The following is a 15,655-nucleotide window of genomic DNA, read 5'->3' as shown; positions in this document are numbered from 1 at the left end:
GGCCAGGAGAGACGCTGTTAACCCAGGTTCCCACCCCTGACCCCAGTGCATGCCCCCACCTCCCTCTGCCCCTCAGCTCCGGCCTCACCTACCCCCCGGAAAGCAGCAGGAAGAGCAGCGACGGCGGAGAGGCTGGCAGCGGGAAGGAGGGGGCAAGGAACCTGAGCAGGAGCCCCCTGAGGGGGATGGGGTGGGAGGCCTTAGGCCCATGACTGGGGCTGGCAGTCAGCAGGGGAGCATGGCTGAGAGGGTCAGTAAAACCCCAGTAATGAAGGACACCAAAGATCCAGGGAGGCTAGGTCCCTGGTGCCCACCCACCCCAGAAGGGGCTAGCTGTGGGGAAAGATGGGTTAAAGGTCATTGCCCGTAGGCAGGCTTTCCTCTTCCCCCTGGTGGGCACATCTTCCACCTGCCCCCCACCTCCTGGAACCCCTGTCTGTCTGGAGGGCCAGGGCTGCCTCCCATGACCCCCTCCCTGGACTGGAGGGGGAGGTCTTGGAAGAGACCTGTGAGGAGTAGCAGGAGTAGAAGCCGGGGACAGAAAATCCAAGGAAGGGGCAGGTGGGGGGAGGGGAGAAGGAGCCGGTTCCACGTGCACTGCAGTGGCAGGGGCTCAGAAGGTTGGGGGGGAGGGGAAAAGCAAAGAATGCAGGGGAGTGGGCAGGGAGCAGGAAGGATGGGCAGTGGGGGTTCTGGGGACTCCCAAGTAAGGATAGGGAGAGGAGGAGGAGGGGAGGTGAATGCGGATGCAGCTCAGTCTGCCAAGAGCCTAGAGGGATGGCAAGCTCTGAAAAAGGAAGCTGAGGCTCGGCTGCAAGGGAATTTAGAGGGGCCGAGGGGCTGGAAGAGAATGTAAGTGGGGGGATGCCAAGCTCCGGCTCCAGCTCCAGAATGGCTGCCCAGGCCTGGGCTCCCCCCTCAGCCCCACAGTCACCACTGCAGCCAATGGGGGGGCAGGTGCTGCATCAGGGGCGGGGCCACCATCTCCACGGCAACAAGAAGCTACAGGCTGGAAGGAGGGGGGTGGACCGGAAGAGCTGCCTGTTAACCCTCTAGGTTCCAGAACAGAACAAGGGAGGACCACAATTATATTTTCACTATCTGCTTCCAGAATTGCAGGTTGCCTGCAAACTGCCCTAGAATCAGTCCCCACCTTCCCTTTACCTGTAAAACCCAGGTGTTAGAAGGTTTGCATACAAAAATGTGGACCCCATGACACGAGAACCCTATCACTCCCTCAGGAACAGGTGTATAGTACAGAAACATATACTGAGCTGTGGAGGTACGTGTATATGAGAACCACAATACAAAAAAATAACTGGGGATCTATGTGCTTTTGAGACATACAGACAACTGTGAGCACGGGCATAGCACGGATCCACATTCTGAGACCCTGAGGCCCACACACCCCACAGGATACATGCTTTGACATATGTGAGCACTGCAACAAGGGAGTACATACTTGAACCCAGTTACCCACATGAGAGCTGCTGGTGTGGACTTTGTGGCCCAAGTCTCTTGGGCAATCATGTGGACAGCACACTACAGAAATGGACCTATAACCCTAAGACACGCATGTCCCCATGCAAGGGAATTCCAGTTTAACCCCTGAAATACATGCTTGAGTACACCGTGATCCTGACCACAGAAAGGTATCCCCATATCTCAGAAGCACAAACATCCTTTCATTCACGTGAAAAGTACAACCACATCCACTCTGTCTCAGGACAACCCCCTTTCCTCCCCCAGCCCTTCTCTCACTCTAACACAGGCATCCAAGATTGCCACCAGAGTAAAGAAAAACCAGGAGCAAATGTGTTAATTATCCTTCTGGTACACACTAAGCAATGCATCCAATGGTTCAGGATATCTCTTCCCTAGTAACATTTTTTCTGCATTTCTCAGGTATGGCTGCCTCACTCTCATTTCAGGGAACCGAGCTCAGCCATTATTTTCATGTGCAAGCTCACCTAATAAAGGCATAAAGTCTAACTTTAAATGCATTAAAATTCTGCTTTGGAACTAAAGCATTAACAGAAGAACAAATTTGCTAATTGGCTTGCTTGGTTCTTGGAAGTAATATAACCTTACACATATTACCAAGAACTAAGATCCATGAACTCACTCATAAGTCACAGGTACACAGAGGTCACATACACATATGCTTATTAAAGACTTTTGTTGCCACAGGAAAAGAATAGCAGAAACACAGAGAAAAGGGGGGCAGAGTGACAGAAACACAGAACATCCTGTTATTAGTGCCGCATGCAGTGACATGTACAGAGAAAACAACACACACCCGTGTACACACACACACAGCAAACCTGAAAAGCACAAACTGTGATCCTGGGTCTCCATGTCCCATGCCTGCATGATGTATACACGCATGCACACACATAACAGCCACCTACACAAACCCGTAACACAGGCATTGTGCACACACCCACACATGTACACACCCTGTGTACACACACAATGGCACTCACACACACACAGCAAGGGCTTGGACTCCTGCCCCTCCAACATCTCTTATCTTGCCATCACCCACAGACTCTCCCCCTGCCCTCTGAATCCCTAACCTTCCCTTTGGCCTTTCTTCCTCTCCACACCCAGCTGGCAGCTCTCAAGGGGAGCCAGGGGAGGGAGGTTGCCAGAGAAGGGCGAAGAACAGGGTTGGACACAGAGCAGAGAAATGGGAGACAGAACTCTGTGCTGGGGATATGAACCTCTAATGACAGTCCCTGCCATGACAAGGCCTCACTGTGAGCCAGCCCGTATGCCTGAGTGGCCTTCCCTGATCCAAAACCAAGCCTGATCCTACAAGGCCTACAAGAATCCAGTGCTTTCTCCCATCTTCTTCCCTTTCTTCTTTCAGAGATCACTTTACCAGAAGGCCTGACTCTCTCCTCCCCACTGCCTCCCCAGCTCCCAGACCCCTTCTTCTCCCACCATCTCTATCTAGTTCCCCATCTTAAGCTCTTATCCCCTGTTCTCTCTTCTAAGTCTGGCTCGGCTTTCTCCCACATTCCCATTCTCCAGCTATTCTTTCTCCCTGGCCTGCTGTCTGCTCTCTTCTTCAAGCCTCTCTCATTTCTTCTCTCCTATCTCCTCCCCACTTTTCCTCTTTACCCCATTTCTTCCCTTTTTGAGCTTTTCTGTCCCCACTTACTGACCAAGCAGGGCTTACACCTGCCCAGCCCAAAGGTGTTTCATACACAGTAGAATTCCAAGGAACACATTCACACACTTACTCCCCCAAGCCACACCACCCACATCCAGACACGCCCTGGACACCCATACTGGGATTGACACAGATACTCAGGCTAGTGCTGGAACACACATGCAAAGACACACACCTGCCACCAGGGACACAGAAAATCCTGCTCATAGGGCCACACATTCCCACACACAGAAGGCTGACAGGAGGTGAGCCCCAGCCAGGGATATGCACGCTCAGGGTCAGAGGTGACATGGACCAGCAAGGCCGCGGACTGCCCCACAAGCCCGTGGCTGGCCCAACAGCCCCCTAGGCAAGAAACAGGCAGAGGCAAGATAAGACAGGACACACTTGCACAAGGCTGGCTGCACATGTGTGCACGAGGAACTGGGCCCCCGTGTGCACATGGCACCGACACACAGAAGACACGAGCATGGGCACGAACACACACGCGGACACACGGGCTGCTCCTTCCACCAGGGGCTCCAAGATCCCACACACACCGGCCGCCCCCGCGTGCTCAAGACCCTGTCCGCACGAGGCCAGTCCCCGACCCTCCCGTCCTCCGCTGTCCCCCTCCGGTTACCATAACTCCCCCCACTCGGAAGATGCAGCGAGAACATGCGGAGGGAGCAGCTGCCGCCGCCGCCGCCGCCACCGCGGCTTCCCCACCCCCTCCCCGCGCCCACGCACACGCGCGCCCCCGCCCCACGCGCGCGGCGCCCCCCCTCCACGCGCGCTCCTAGTCCGCCCGGCCCCGCCCTTACCTCGCACCGCCCCCCCGGGGGGGTCAGGGGTGTCCCCGGTGGGGGAGGGGCCCCGCCCCTGCGCGGGGGAAGGGCGGGGTGCGGAGGGAGAGGGGGCGGTACGGACCGGCTCGCGCCGCCGGGCGTGGTGGGGGCGGCGGCGGGGCCCGGGACGGCCGGGACGGCCGCGCGGTGACGGCCGCGGGAACGGCTCCCTCCGCCGCCGCTCCCGCCGCTGCCGCCGTTGCCCGGGCCCCGCCGCCGTTGCTAGGCGACCGCTGCTGCCGTGGCCGCCTCTGTCACGAGCCCCGTCGCCCGGAGACAGCGCGAGAGAGACGGGGGAGGGGGGCAAGGGGACCCCCAAAACAAACCAGGCCACCCACCATCCCCTCCTGAGCAGGACCCCCCCACACACACAAAACCGCGGAGAGAACGAGGGTTCGCGGCTCCACCCAGCAGAGGAGGAGCCCAGGATTCCAATGCCCCTCAAAGGTCCGGCGACCTCTCCCGGGCTGGAGAGTCCACAGCCTCAGCAAACACCTTTGCATAGCCAAGTCCCCAAGGTCCCAACGACCCCTATGTCCACTGCACATCCTCCATGCCCTTTACACATTCCATGTCTGCCTGAAGACCCTAAACGTTCACCTCCTATCAACTTTCGCTAAGCCCTCCCCCCAAATACATATGCCCCTGGAACCCCTCCCAGCCCCTACTGAACTCCAATACAGCAACCTCCACATGCCACCTCAACTCCAAACACACACGGTGTCCCCACCCAAAACACACGAGAGACCCCCGCTAGAGACCCCTAGACACTGAGGACTCAGGATAAGGAGAAAGATGGGGAATAAGTGGGCAGATCTGCCAACCACAGGACACATGATAAACATGGTCTATGAGCATGTGACCATTCTGGCCTGGAAACGCAGGTATACACACATGCACACAAACACACACATCTTCCCCAGACATGAACATGACATACACACATATACATATACACACAGATGTGACAGACATCACACACATTCTCTGTATACACTCCACCACCACCTGACTTTGCCTCACAGAGATGTGCTACCCACACACCCCGATGGTATGGGGTTTCCATGACAATGACACACATCCCTGACCACCCACCCACCCACCCAAGGTCCCCAAACCGGCCCACAAGGCTAGTAGGGCCTGGACCTATCAGAAGGCTGGAAGGAGCCAAAGGATGGGGACAGGTCACTGGCTCTCTAAGGGAGAGAAACTGGTAGCTTGAATTCCTGAGGGGAGGGGGAGCTGGTGGGAAAAAGGGGTCACCTGGGGGTTGGAGGAATGGGGAACCTGGATCTCTGGGTCCGGGAAGGGAAATGCAGTGGAAGGGGGCAGTGACGAGGGGGTTTCCGGGGGCTGAGGGCGTCTCTCTGCACCTTGGCTGCAGATCTCTGTTCTCTGCCTTCATCTCCCCTCACTGTTCCCATGGAAACCTTTTAAGCGAACTTCTCAGGAAGACAAAAATCTTTTTTTAAATGACTAAAGAGGGGGTTGGGGGGGGCAGAAAGGGGGAGGGAGGGGAAGAGACAGATGGAGAGAGGGAGAGAGTTGGAGAGACAGACCGCGCAGATAGCTCTACAGACAGAAAGGAGATGAGATGGGAGTCTGATGGACTTTCGCCGGGAGCAGAGGGGAGGGACGGGGTAATCAAGAGGGGTACAGAAAATAAGAGAAATCAGGGAGGAAAGAGAAAGGAGGTGATACAATTGCAGAAAATAGAAGCAGCTGATGAGAGGAGAAAAAAGGGGGCAAGAAAAGGAGACCTCAAGGACTGAAGGTCCGGAAGAAGAATCAGGAGCATAGGGGTGGGGCAGAGGTCTGGGGGGAGGGCAGGAACTAGGTCATTCTTTCCAAGATCCCAGACCAGGGGCTGGGAGGGGCAGGGGCAGGAACACACGGACTGGAAGCTAAAGATCTAAGGAGACTATTTTTACAAGCACCAGGAAAATAGTCAAACTTCACTGCTGGAGAAGAGAAAGGGAGCGAAGCCGAGCGAGGACCCACAGGGGCCTCTCACCCACAGCCCCTGTCCCGCTCCACCTTCCAGAGGAGGGCGCCATCTCCCCTCGGGAAGCGAGACTTTGTCTCCGCCTTCTCCCGCCCCCGGCCAGCTCCCGCCGCTCCCCGACGCCCCCGCCCCGCCAGCCCGGTCCACCTTCAGCCCTCTCCCCGCGCCTGTCCGGGTCATGAGAGCCTGCTCGGCCGCCGTACCATGCTCGCCGTGGGGCCGCCCCTCCACCGGCACGGAGACTGTGCGTCTCAGCAGTTTGTTGCGACTGGACTCGCTCCTCCGGTCCCGGATCAGTAGGGGGTGTATCTAGCGGAGGTGGGGGTGTGTCAGACCTCCCTGGCCCACGCCGCCCCTCCCCTCCCTCTTCCCCCCTCTGCCCCCTCCCAAGAAGGGCGGGCCTCCCTTTCCCCCTAAGCCTGCCCACTTTTTCTGCCCCGGCCCCTCCACACTTGGTGACTGGATCTCTCCCTTCTCTCCCCCCGTCTCTCTCTATCATTCTTTGCCGTCCCACCCTCTTCTCCCTCCATTTGTCTTGAAACACCTTCCCAAGAATTCTCCCAAACCCTACTCAGCTCTTGTGCAACTCTTCAGAAGTTAGCTACTTCCTGAATCCAGTTTTCCCTTGACCTTCAGTTCCTCCATTCTCCCTGCTTTCCTCCCAACCTCCCACCTCCCTTACCCCCTTCTCTCCCTCCGAGCCTGTCACGGGGGTAGCAGAAGCTGCATTTATAATCAGGATCCACAGCTTGTCTCCCTCCCACGGCCCGGCTTGCGGCCAGACTGGGACCCAACCTCCCCTCCCCCCAGAGGGCCTGGTCACCTTCCCCCACCTTTCATCTCCTTCCATCACCCGACCCAGCATCTCTCAGTTCCCTTCTTCCCCTCAGCCATCACCTTTCCCTAAGCTTCACACCCCACTCCCCCTGTCCACCTCCATCCCTACCTCCATACACCTCCACCCCTGCAGTCTCCTCCACCTCTACAAAGAGCCACAGGAACAGACCCCTCACTATCCTCCAGCCCCAGTTCCACCACCCATCCAATTCCAACTCCCTGCGTCTGTTCAGGCTGCTCATTTTCCCAATTCCATCTACTCCCCCTCCCACACACACGCCCTTCCTGCTCCAGACCGGCCATTCCTACTGCCCCTCAGCTTGCTGGCCACTGGTCCCTTCAGTCTGTCCCTATCTCTGTCATTCCTTCATTACCCCAATCCATTGTCTTCCCTCTTCATCCCTATAACAGTCCCCACTCTTGGTTCCAGTTTCCCCCATTTCTCCTACAGACTCCAAACCTTGTTCTAGGGGTTTGACCACAGTCACTCAAATGTCTCCCAATGGTGTCCAAAACTTAGACTCCCCAAGCCACCTCTCCTTTCAAAGTCACCATATCCTCTCCTTAACACCTCTATTTTACTCTGTGGCCTGGAAGCTGTCTACCCAGCCATCTCTCCACACTCTCACCTGCCCCCACAGGTCCCTTGACACTCTAGTTAGCCCTGACTCGAATTCTAACCCTTCCTCATGACACCATTCCCAATAACTTTCAGGGCCCATCTCTCACCACGTTTGGTTTTCCAGGCTACCCTACCATTTTTTTAAAGCTTGTCCCCCAAATCACCCCCATTCCCTGACTCACACTTGTGGGGAACCCTTCCAGTTTTCATCCTCTATTTCCTCCAATGGACACTCCTGCTGACCCAGCTCCCAAATCAGAACCCACACTCCCCTGGCTCTCAGATCTCCATACCTGGCCACCACCTCCCATAAGAGGCCTCTGTCCGTTTCATCTCCTTTACTCTGGCTAGTCCCTGCCCCTACTCCACTCGTACTCCTTTAGATAACTCCACATACTCCCAGTTCCCCTCCCTTATATTCCTTCCTGATGTCCAACCAGTCCCTTACAGAAGCCCTCTCAGTGTCTCTCTAAACCTTGATCTCAGTCACCGTCACCCTCCCAGTCTTCACCCGCATCATGCCAAGATCCACTGACCTCAGTCTTCTCTCCCAGTATCCTCCAGCTACCTAAAACCTTCTCTATCCCCTGCCTTTTCTCTGGGTCCTGCAATTTCTCTCCTTGCACTCTGCCACCTGATGGAGAAAGGACTGGGAGTCTTGCTCAGTGGGCAAAGCAGAGAGGGGTCCTGAGGATTGCTTTGGTGGGGAGGGCTTTCCATGTCTTCACCCCTTCTCCAAACCCTTCAGTTCCCCTTCCCCATTCTAACCTATCCTACAATATGGACAGTGTGAAAACAGGAGCCTCCCCACCCCCAAAATCTTCAGAACCACATCTCCTCCCCAACACAGCTCATAACCCTCAAAGACTCCCTGCCCAAGATGAGAGAATGACTACCCCTCTTGTCACACTCCAACCCAAGTCTCAATGGCCACCCTCCTGCCATTTGCAAATGTTTCTTCTTTGTCTGCCTTCTTTGTGGCTCCCCTTCACTAATGAGGACTCTCCCCATGCTCCCACATGCGTTTTCCCAGCCTTCTCACCCTGCTCACCTCGTCCTCATCCAGCATGAGCAGCTGGTTCCCCGAGATGATGCAGAACCGAGGGTTCCAACCAGGACGATCATACGGGGAATGAACGTATTGGGTTCGGTGCATAGAGGGTCCCCGTACATCTGGAGGACAGAGACACACAGAAACAGTAAGGGAGGCTCTATGCATTTGGAAGCAGAGGCCTAAAATGGCAAGAAAAGAGTCCACAAAGTGAGAAGGGGACCCCACCGGCCTTCAGGAGATCACAGTTGAAAGTGAGGCACCTGGCAACTCTAAAGGAACACAAGACAAGCATTTATGCATAGGGGAAAAGAGGAGAGGATCACATCACAGAAGGCTCTGGAGACTTAGGGGAAGAAATGCAGAGTTTCAGGGATGGGAATTATATGACAGAGAAAGTACACGTTTGGGGGCAGAGAAAGATGAAGGAGCTCTCCATCTACTTCAGGAAAATAAGGTGGAGGTGCCGCAAAATTGGCAGGAGAAAAACAGAGAAGTTGGTGTCAGATATCTGGGTAGAGGAAGGCATCCAAATAGCTGCAGAAGACAAGAACTTGGAAGGTGGCACCACCCCTCTATAAAAGAGTATGAGGAAAGCTACACGGCTGTGGGAAAGAAGGATGGGGTGTGTGTGTAGGAACATTGGGATCATGAGATTCTGAGGGCTAAATATCTAGAAAAGAAGAAGTCGGGGAGCTTACCTGTTCACAGTCAGAGACATGAGAGGGGCTCCCCTCCCAACTCTTCCCTCCTCCGTGCCCTCCTCCCCTAGTTCAACCCTGTTCATCCTTTAGGGAAAGTTCTGGTTCTTCTGGTGGTAAGGAGAAGATGGCTTTTGTCGGCCTCTGCCTGTGGAGGGGCCAGGGCAGAAGCTGGGAAATATGCCCTTGTTTGGACGAGTAGAGACCAAATTTATCTCTTCCCCCATTCAGTGCCCAGAGATTCAACACTGCCCCCACCACCTAGTCTCAGTGGACAGGATGGAAGCCACTCCATAGGTCAGGAGTCTTCCCAAGGCACAGTGAGGAGCTTGAGGAAGAAAGATGTCAGGGGGAAAGAATGGAATATCCAGGCCTGGTGACATAGAGGGGGCTCCAAAGACAAGAGCTGGAGATGGGAACAAAACTTTCAGAAGAGAGAACAGTAGACCAAGTGTCACCCATGGCTGAGATGAGCCCAGGGTCCTCCTTCCCCAGCTCTGTTGTTCTTGCCATGCCGCTCTCCCTGCAAACTGCCTCTCCTTTAAACCCCAATGCCACACAGGCCCTATTGAAGTAAGAGAGATGTCACATTGGCAACAGCAAAGAGCTAGAAATTAGGCTTAAGGTATCAGATTTTAGATGGAAAAAAGATCAAACTCTGACACCTTTATGGGATAACCATGAGTATATTGCAGGAGAACTGGTCTTTGAGCTTCATTCCAACAGAATGCACTGAGTAGCAGAGTTTTGCAAATTCAGCCCTTTTCTGTCTATATATATGTCTCTCAAATTTACCCAACCTCCAGATCACAGTGAGCGATGAACCCTCAGAATGTCCACCATCTAGAAACCACATACTTTGAAACTCTATCTCAACCCATCTCAGAGACTAACTAATGTTCTCTAGACACAGAGATCACCAATACCTAGCCTCTGAAACTACAGACATTGCAGGCAACATGCCCACCGCACTTAGACACTTGGTATACCCAGAGGAAAAATCTGTTGATACACATAAGCATTTGGGGAAAGGGCTGGTTCAGGCTGCAGCCAAGGGAGGCAGGTTAGACTTCAGAAGGCATCTTTCTCCTGGCAGCAGGGAACTTAGGAACAACTCTAGAAACACACACACACACACACACATAAATACTGTCTGGACTTGGTGAAGAATGATTCTGGGAGGCAGATGCAAGAGGCAGAGGAACATGGCTGAGAAACGGGAAATTTTTACTAAGATGAGAAATCCCTCAAGGGCTGAGATGGGGATCCCTTGTTCTAATCATCAAAACCTGTGTCTTTGTACCCCAAATCTCCAACACCCCAATAGGTAGAGGAGACAAGAAAAGAGAAATGATAATAAGAGTTGAGGTATTAAGGGAAAGTGGGTAGGCACAGACTTGTGGTGACAAGGAATGGTCTGGGAGACAAATAATTGGAGTAGATAGAAAAGGAGGCAGAAATGATGGTAAATGCCCAGGGGCAAGGGAATACACCTGAAGGGCTCGACTGGACATGTGTCAGAGCAAAGGAGGCAGACCTAATGCGGGGGCTATGACAAGGGGTCAAGACGGACTAGTAGAGAAGCGATAGAGATATAAGGGAGCGACCACATAGAAAAGAGATAGAGAGAGGCAAGGAACACCAGAGAGGGGACTGATATAGGGGAAGGACAGAAGGGGGACTCATATAAGGAGCGGACACCATATGGGGGGAAAGATATAGGTGATGGACAGCAGAGGAGGGAGGGGGAATGGAAATAAGGATTGGAGGGGTGGGGGCAGGGGGTAAAAGTGATGAAGTGAAGACAGCATTAAGACCCCAGAGGTTACATTTTACTGGTCAAGAGTCTTTAAGAGGCTCAGAGTCTGGGGCAGGATCCTAACCCGTCCCCTACTCCCATCGTTTAATCTTACTTGTACTACCACCCCCCCAAGCACACATAATTTGGCCCTCCCCCTGCCCTGGTCTCCCCTCCCCCACCATTCCCTCTCTCTTCTCTCTTCCCTCCATCTGGACCCTCCATCCCCCCACCCCCCACTGCCTCCCTCTCTCTCCATCTGGCCCCTTCTCTCCCTCCATCCTCCTCTCTTTTTCCGCCCCTTACCATACTCTGAGTCCCCCATCAAATTCTCCCCCCACATCTTCTTGGCTTCTCTTTTCACCCCTATGTTTTCATTTCTCCTTCCTAGCCCCTCTCCCAAGACTCTGTCCCTCTATTTCCTTGATGTTTTCCTCATCACTCAGCTCCCACCCCCAAATTATTTCTGCAGCTTTTTCCCCAACCCAATCCTTCTACCTTCCCACCCCTTTCTGGCGCTTTCTTTCCCCTTCATCATTTTCCCTTCAGCCCCCTTTCAAGGCCCATTTCCTGGCCCCTCCATCCCTTATCTACCCCTATCCCTCTGGCCTCCAATCCCTCCTTCCCGGTTGCTCCCACCCCTGCCTTCCCGGTCCTCCCCTCTCCCTCCATTTCAGCCGCTCCCTTCCCTCGGCCCCGACTCTCCCCCGCCCCCTGCCCCTCCCCCTGTTGCCCCCCATATGGCCCTCCCCCTCCCCCCACCACGTACCTCTGAAGGGGGCATAGGACATCGCGGGGATGCTCCCCCGATGGATGGAGGCTCGAGACCTGCTCATCAGGCCTGGGGGGAGGGGGCGGGGGGACGGGGGAGAAAGAAGAGAGAAAGAGGGGGAGAAAGAGGGGGAGAAGGAGGAGGAGGTGGAGGAGGAGGAGGAGGAGAGAGGAGGAGAGAGGAGCAGAGAGAAGCAGAGAGGAGGAGAGAGGAGGAGGAGGAGGAGAATAAGAGCCAACGGCAGCAGCGGCAGCCGAGAGAGAGGGGGGGCGGGGGAGCGAGCGAGAGCGAAGAGAGCAGGAGGAGGAGGAGGAGGGAGAGACTCTGCAGCCCCCACCCCTACTCGGGGAGGCCCAGATTGTGAGAGAGAGAGACCCCTGACTCAAAAACACACCAGAGACAGACAGAGGTCCTAAAGATGCAGACCCCAGACCCTGAGACAGAGAGACCCTAGACCCACAGAGAAAGATACTTCACCGCCCCCCACTATGGGTTAATTTGAGACACAGGCCCAAAATCTAGAGGAAAAGAGACTCCTGATTTAAGGAAAAAACGACCCCAGATCCCCCAGAGAGAGGAGCCCAAGATCAAAATCTGAAAATCCAGTCTCAAAAGGGTTCTCCATACCTACAGACATCTTAGACTCCAGACCCTGAGATGATGATTTCAGGGACCAGGACCTGAGACCTAGACTCAGAAAAAGATGAGGCCCAGATTCAGAAAGAGCCAGGTGTAGAATTGGAGCTTAGAGAACTCAGACCTAGAGAGAGACCCCAGACTCAGATCTCAGAGACTGATAACTTAGAGACAGATACACTCCTGACTTAAGGGGAGATAGAGACTTCAGCTGGTCCGGAGATGGACAACTCAGAGACCCAAAATTTATGAAGAAGACTTCGAAAGACCTCAGAGTGCAACCACAGATCCTGAAACATAGAAACCCCCCCAAACCAAAAGCATAAAAGGAAACTCAATCCTAAGAAAGATCTCCGCACAAATACTGAAAGACCCCTCCGAAATCTGTCTCAGAGACAAACTCCAAACTCAAAGACAGAGATCTCAGGGAACCTCCCCTCCCCACTTCCCTGCCCTAGAACCTCCGAGAGGTATAACCCTGACGTCAGCCTGGGAAACTCCGAGGCATCCCCACCACCAGACCAATGACCTCAGACCTTGAAGGGAGGGGAAATATTGGGTGGGGGCAGTGGCAAGAGCTTTTTTCTCTGCACCTCCTCCCACCTCTCTGCCTCTCATTGGCCCCTCTCTCCATTTTTGGGTCACAGGATGTGCTTGGGCCCCAGGGAAGTTATGTAGGGCAGGTCCTGGCTCCTCGGGGGATGGGTTAGGGAAAGAAGACCCGAGGCTGAGAGGTGGACCAATCCTGGGGAGTGGAATAGGCATGGAAGAGGGGACAGAAGGACCATCACCACTGTCCCCATCCTGCAGCCCTCGTTCTCCTTCTCTCTGATTCAGTAGTCTGTCTCAAGCTTTGGGTTTTCAATTAAGATGGCTAGGCCCCATTTTCACCATCCTCTACCACATTTACAGGGTTTCGCTCTGTTTTAAAATGCTTCTTTCGTCACCTAGCTATTGTCTTGCCATGCCCGTGCCTGCCTAATCACTCCCTGCTACCCAGGGTTGTTCATTCCCAAACCCAGGCATATCTCTGTCCCAACTAAAAGGGCAGGGGGCGCTCTCTTAACCCCTGAGGTTGGAGTGAAGGGTCCTTCTCAGACCCTCCCACTCCTTAAGGCCTCGGAAACAGTGCAGGGGAGGTCACTAGGCACACTGTGGGGTTTAAGGATGATTCCCCACTCCACAGCCTGACGCATCGACTATGCGGGGTCTCTGGCCCTCCCTTTCCTGGAGCCAGCTCTCGCCTCACGTGGCCTGCGGGGCTGGCCTGTGATTGGCCACTTGGCGTCACTCACTGAGTGCCGCCGCCGGAGAGGACCGGCCCCCTCACGTGACAGTGGAACGCCGCAGCGGCTCTCAGCAGCCAGCAAGTGGTAGTTTCGGGTTCACACGGAAACGGGCGTGCCATTTCCGCGCACGTCTGCAGATGCGGTGGTCGATTGGTCAAGTCTCCCATGGCTCCTCCCTCACCAGGAGGCGGGCAAACCGCGCCATGAGAGGGCCAGGATTGGCTGGCTCTGGAGGCGCGGGTGGTCCTTCTTCTACTGTCACATGGTGCGCGCTGTTTTCTAATCACGTGGCTGCCACCCAGGTAAGAAGAGGCCGCTCTTCCTGGGGTTGTTTCTCCGTGTGACGTGTGGCCTTTGAGATCAACTCTCCTGTACCAGCGTAGGCCGCATGAGTGGGGGGCGGGCTCCCGCGGTCCTGCTCGGCGGAGTGGTGAGTGACCGGCCCCGCCCCGCCCCTTCCGGTCCTCGAAGCCTCGACCGCTACCTGCACCCCAAATCCCAGAGGTTGGCCCCCTGAGGTGTGAGTGAAATGAGCCTTTGCTTTATTTTCTAAGTTTCTCTCTCACCTTCAGGGGCATTCTTCAGGGGTGCGTCAGAGGGAGGGCAGAGCCTGAGGATCTAAGCGAAGGCTTCCCCGGGTGTAATTTCCTGGGCTGTTTGTGAGGAGAGATCGAATTCGCCTCCTGCTCTCAGGCCTCTCTGCTCCTGTCTTTTGTTTGGATGCCGGCGCTGCTGCCTGTGGCCTCCCGCCTTTTGTTGCTACCCCGAGTCCTGCTGACCATGGCCTCTGGAAGCCCTCCCACCCAGCCCTCGCCAGCCTCGGATTCCGGCTCCGGCTACGTTCCGGGCTCGGTCTCTGCAGCCTTTGTCACTTGCCCCAACGAGAAGGTCGCCAAGGAGATCGCCAGGTAGGGACCTCGATGTGCAGCGAGAAAGGATGATCATGAAGGGAGAGTTGGGGGTGGGGCAGAAGAGTGCTGCTTCCTCCTTTCTCCAGCTCTGGAAGCCTGTCTCTGGGCTGCCAGTACAAAAACTGGGGTCATAGGGTACTCTGAATGGGACTGTCTCTTCACTCCAGGGCCGTGGTGGAGAAGCGCCTAGCAGCCTGCGTCAACCTCATCCCTCAGATTACATCCATGTGAGTCATAGGAGTTGGGGGGTTAACCTAACTGTAGGAGCTGACTGGGAACCTCTTTCCTGGGGGAAATTCTTTGCTCCCCACAACTCTCCGCCTCTGACCTTTCAGCTATGAGTGGAAAGGGAAGATCGAGGAAGACAGTGAGGTGCTGATGGTGAGAAACATTTCCCCCACCCAACAAAATATCCCCAATCCCTGACCCCTTTAGCCTTTACCCCTCTTCTGAGAAACTGAACTCAATCCCACTCCTTGATTCAACCATGTTTATCTTTGTCCCTTAGATGATTAAAACCCAAAGTTCCTTGGTCCCAGCTTTGACAGATTTTGTTCGGTGAGAACTTTGAGATGGATGGGGTGAGGGTGTGTACTGTGTGGGTGTGACTTGCTGGGCAGTCTAGGGCTTGTGTGTGAGGGAGTGGGTTCCTTTGGGTAAATCTTTGAGTAACCCCCTTCCCCCACCCACCTATCTTGTAGTTCTGTGCACCCTTACGAAGTGGCCGAGGTAATCGCATTGCCTGTGGAACAGGGGAACTTTCCGTACCTGCAGTGGGTGCGCCAGGTCACAGAGTCAGTTTCTGACTCTAGCACAGTCCTGCCATGATGAACCCTGTTCCTGCCGTGATCCCCTCAATACTTCGCCTTCTGACTTCCAGGTGATGACTGGGCCCCCAATAAATCCTGTCTTTGGGTCTCTCTGCCTTTTGCCTGTTTTTTCCTTGTCATGTATGCAAATTTGTTGGGAGAATATAAGTGCTTCTAGTCCCTGTATTCTCTACATCTTTCAGAATGACTCAGAGC

The 15,655-nt window shown here is 54.8% G+C and overlaps 2 protein-coding genes across 17 annotated transcripts in view; one reads left to right on the top strand and one right to left on the bottom strand.

The window, feature by feature from the left end:
• The window catches only part of SYNGAP1 (synaptic Ras GTPase activating protein 1), a 35,360-nt gene extending 21,494 nt beyond the window's left edge, over positions 1–13,866 (bottom strand). For 3 of the 13 annotated variants that reach the window (XR_008503006.2, XM_063666113.1, XM_054490133.2), the window contains exons 1-3: positions 11,792–12,019; positions 8,524–8,645; positions 6,217–6,322 (exon numbers count right to left, since the gene is read on the bottom strand). Coding sequence is in view for 10 of the 13 variants with exons in the window: in XM_063666113.1 (XP_063522183.1) it covers positions 6,217–6,322; positions 8,524–8,645; positions 11,792–11,858 (295 nt within the window). In the remaining 3 variants the exon portion in view is untranslated. Of the gene's footprint in view, positions 1–88; positions 3,792–3,984; positions 5,663–6,216; positions 6,323–8,523; positions 8,646–9,224; positions 9,731–11,791; positions 12,060–13,725 lie in introns of those variants that run through there. The other 10 variants (XM_063666114.1, XM_054490131.2, XM_063666115.1 and 7 more) reach the window with 8 other exon arrangements.
• On the top strand, positions 13,857–15,548 carry CUTA (cutA divalent cation tolerance homolog). 4 transcript variants are annotated; one of them, XM_054490154.2, is made up of 6 exons: positions 13,857–14,021; positions 14,413–14,627; positions 14,798–14,857; positions 14,966–15,011; positions 15,139–15,188; positions 15,332–15,548. In XM_054490154.2, the coding sequence occupies exons 1-6, from the start codon at positions 13,857–13,859 to the stop codon at positions 15,456–15,458; spliced, it is 663 nt and encodes a 220-aa protein (XP_054346129.1). In that variant the 3' UTR covers positions 15,459–15,548. The 4 variants fall into 4 exon arrangements, with proteins under 4 accessions (XP_054346129.1, XP_054346130.1, XP_054346132.1 ...); XM_054490155.2 differs by having other exon boundaries at positions 13,923–14,149; XM_054490157.1 differs by having other exon boundaries at positions 14,013–14,149; positions 14,292–14,627.
• The last annotated feature ends 107 nt before the right edge of the window (positions 15,549–15,655 follow it).

This window comes from Pongo pygmaeus, chromosome 5 (assembly GCF_028885625.2).
Source record: "Pongo pygmaeus isolate AG05252 chromosome 5, NHGRI_mPonPyg2-v2.0_pri, whole genome shotgun sequence".
Lineage (NCBI taxonomy): Eukaryota > Metazoa > Chordata > Mammalia > Primates > Hominidae > Pongo > Pongo pygmaeus.
Note: the sequence above shows the minus strand (reverse complement) of the source record. Positions and strands in the feature narration are given on the sequence as shown.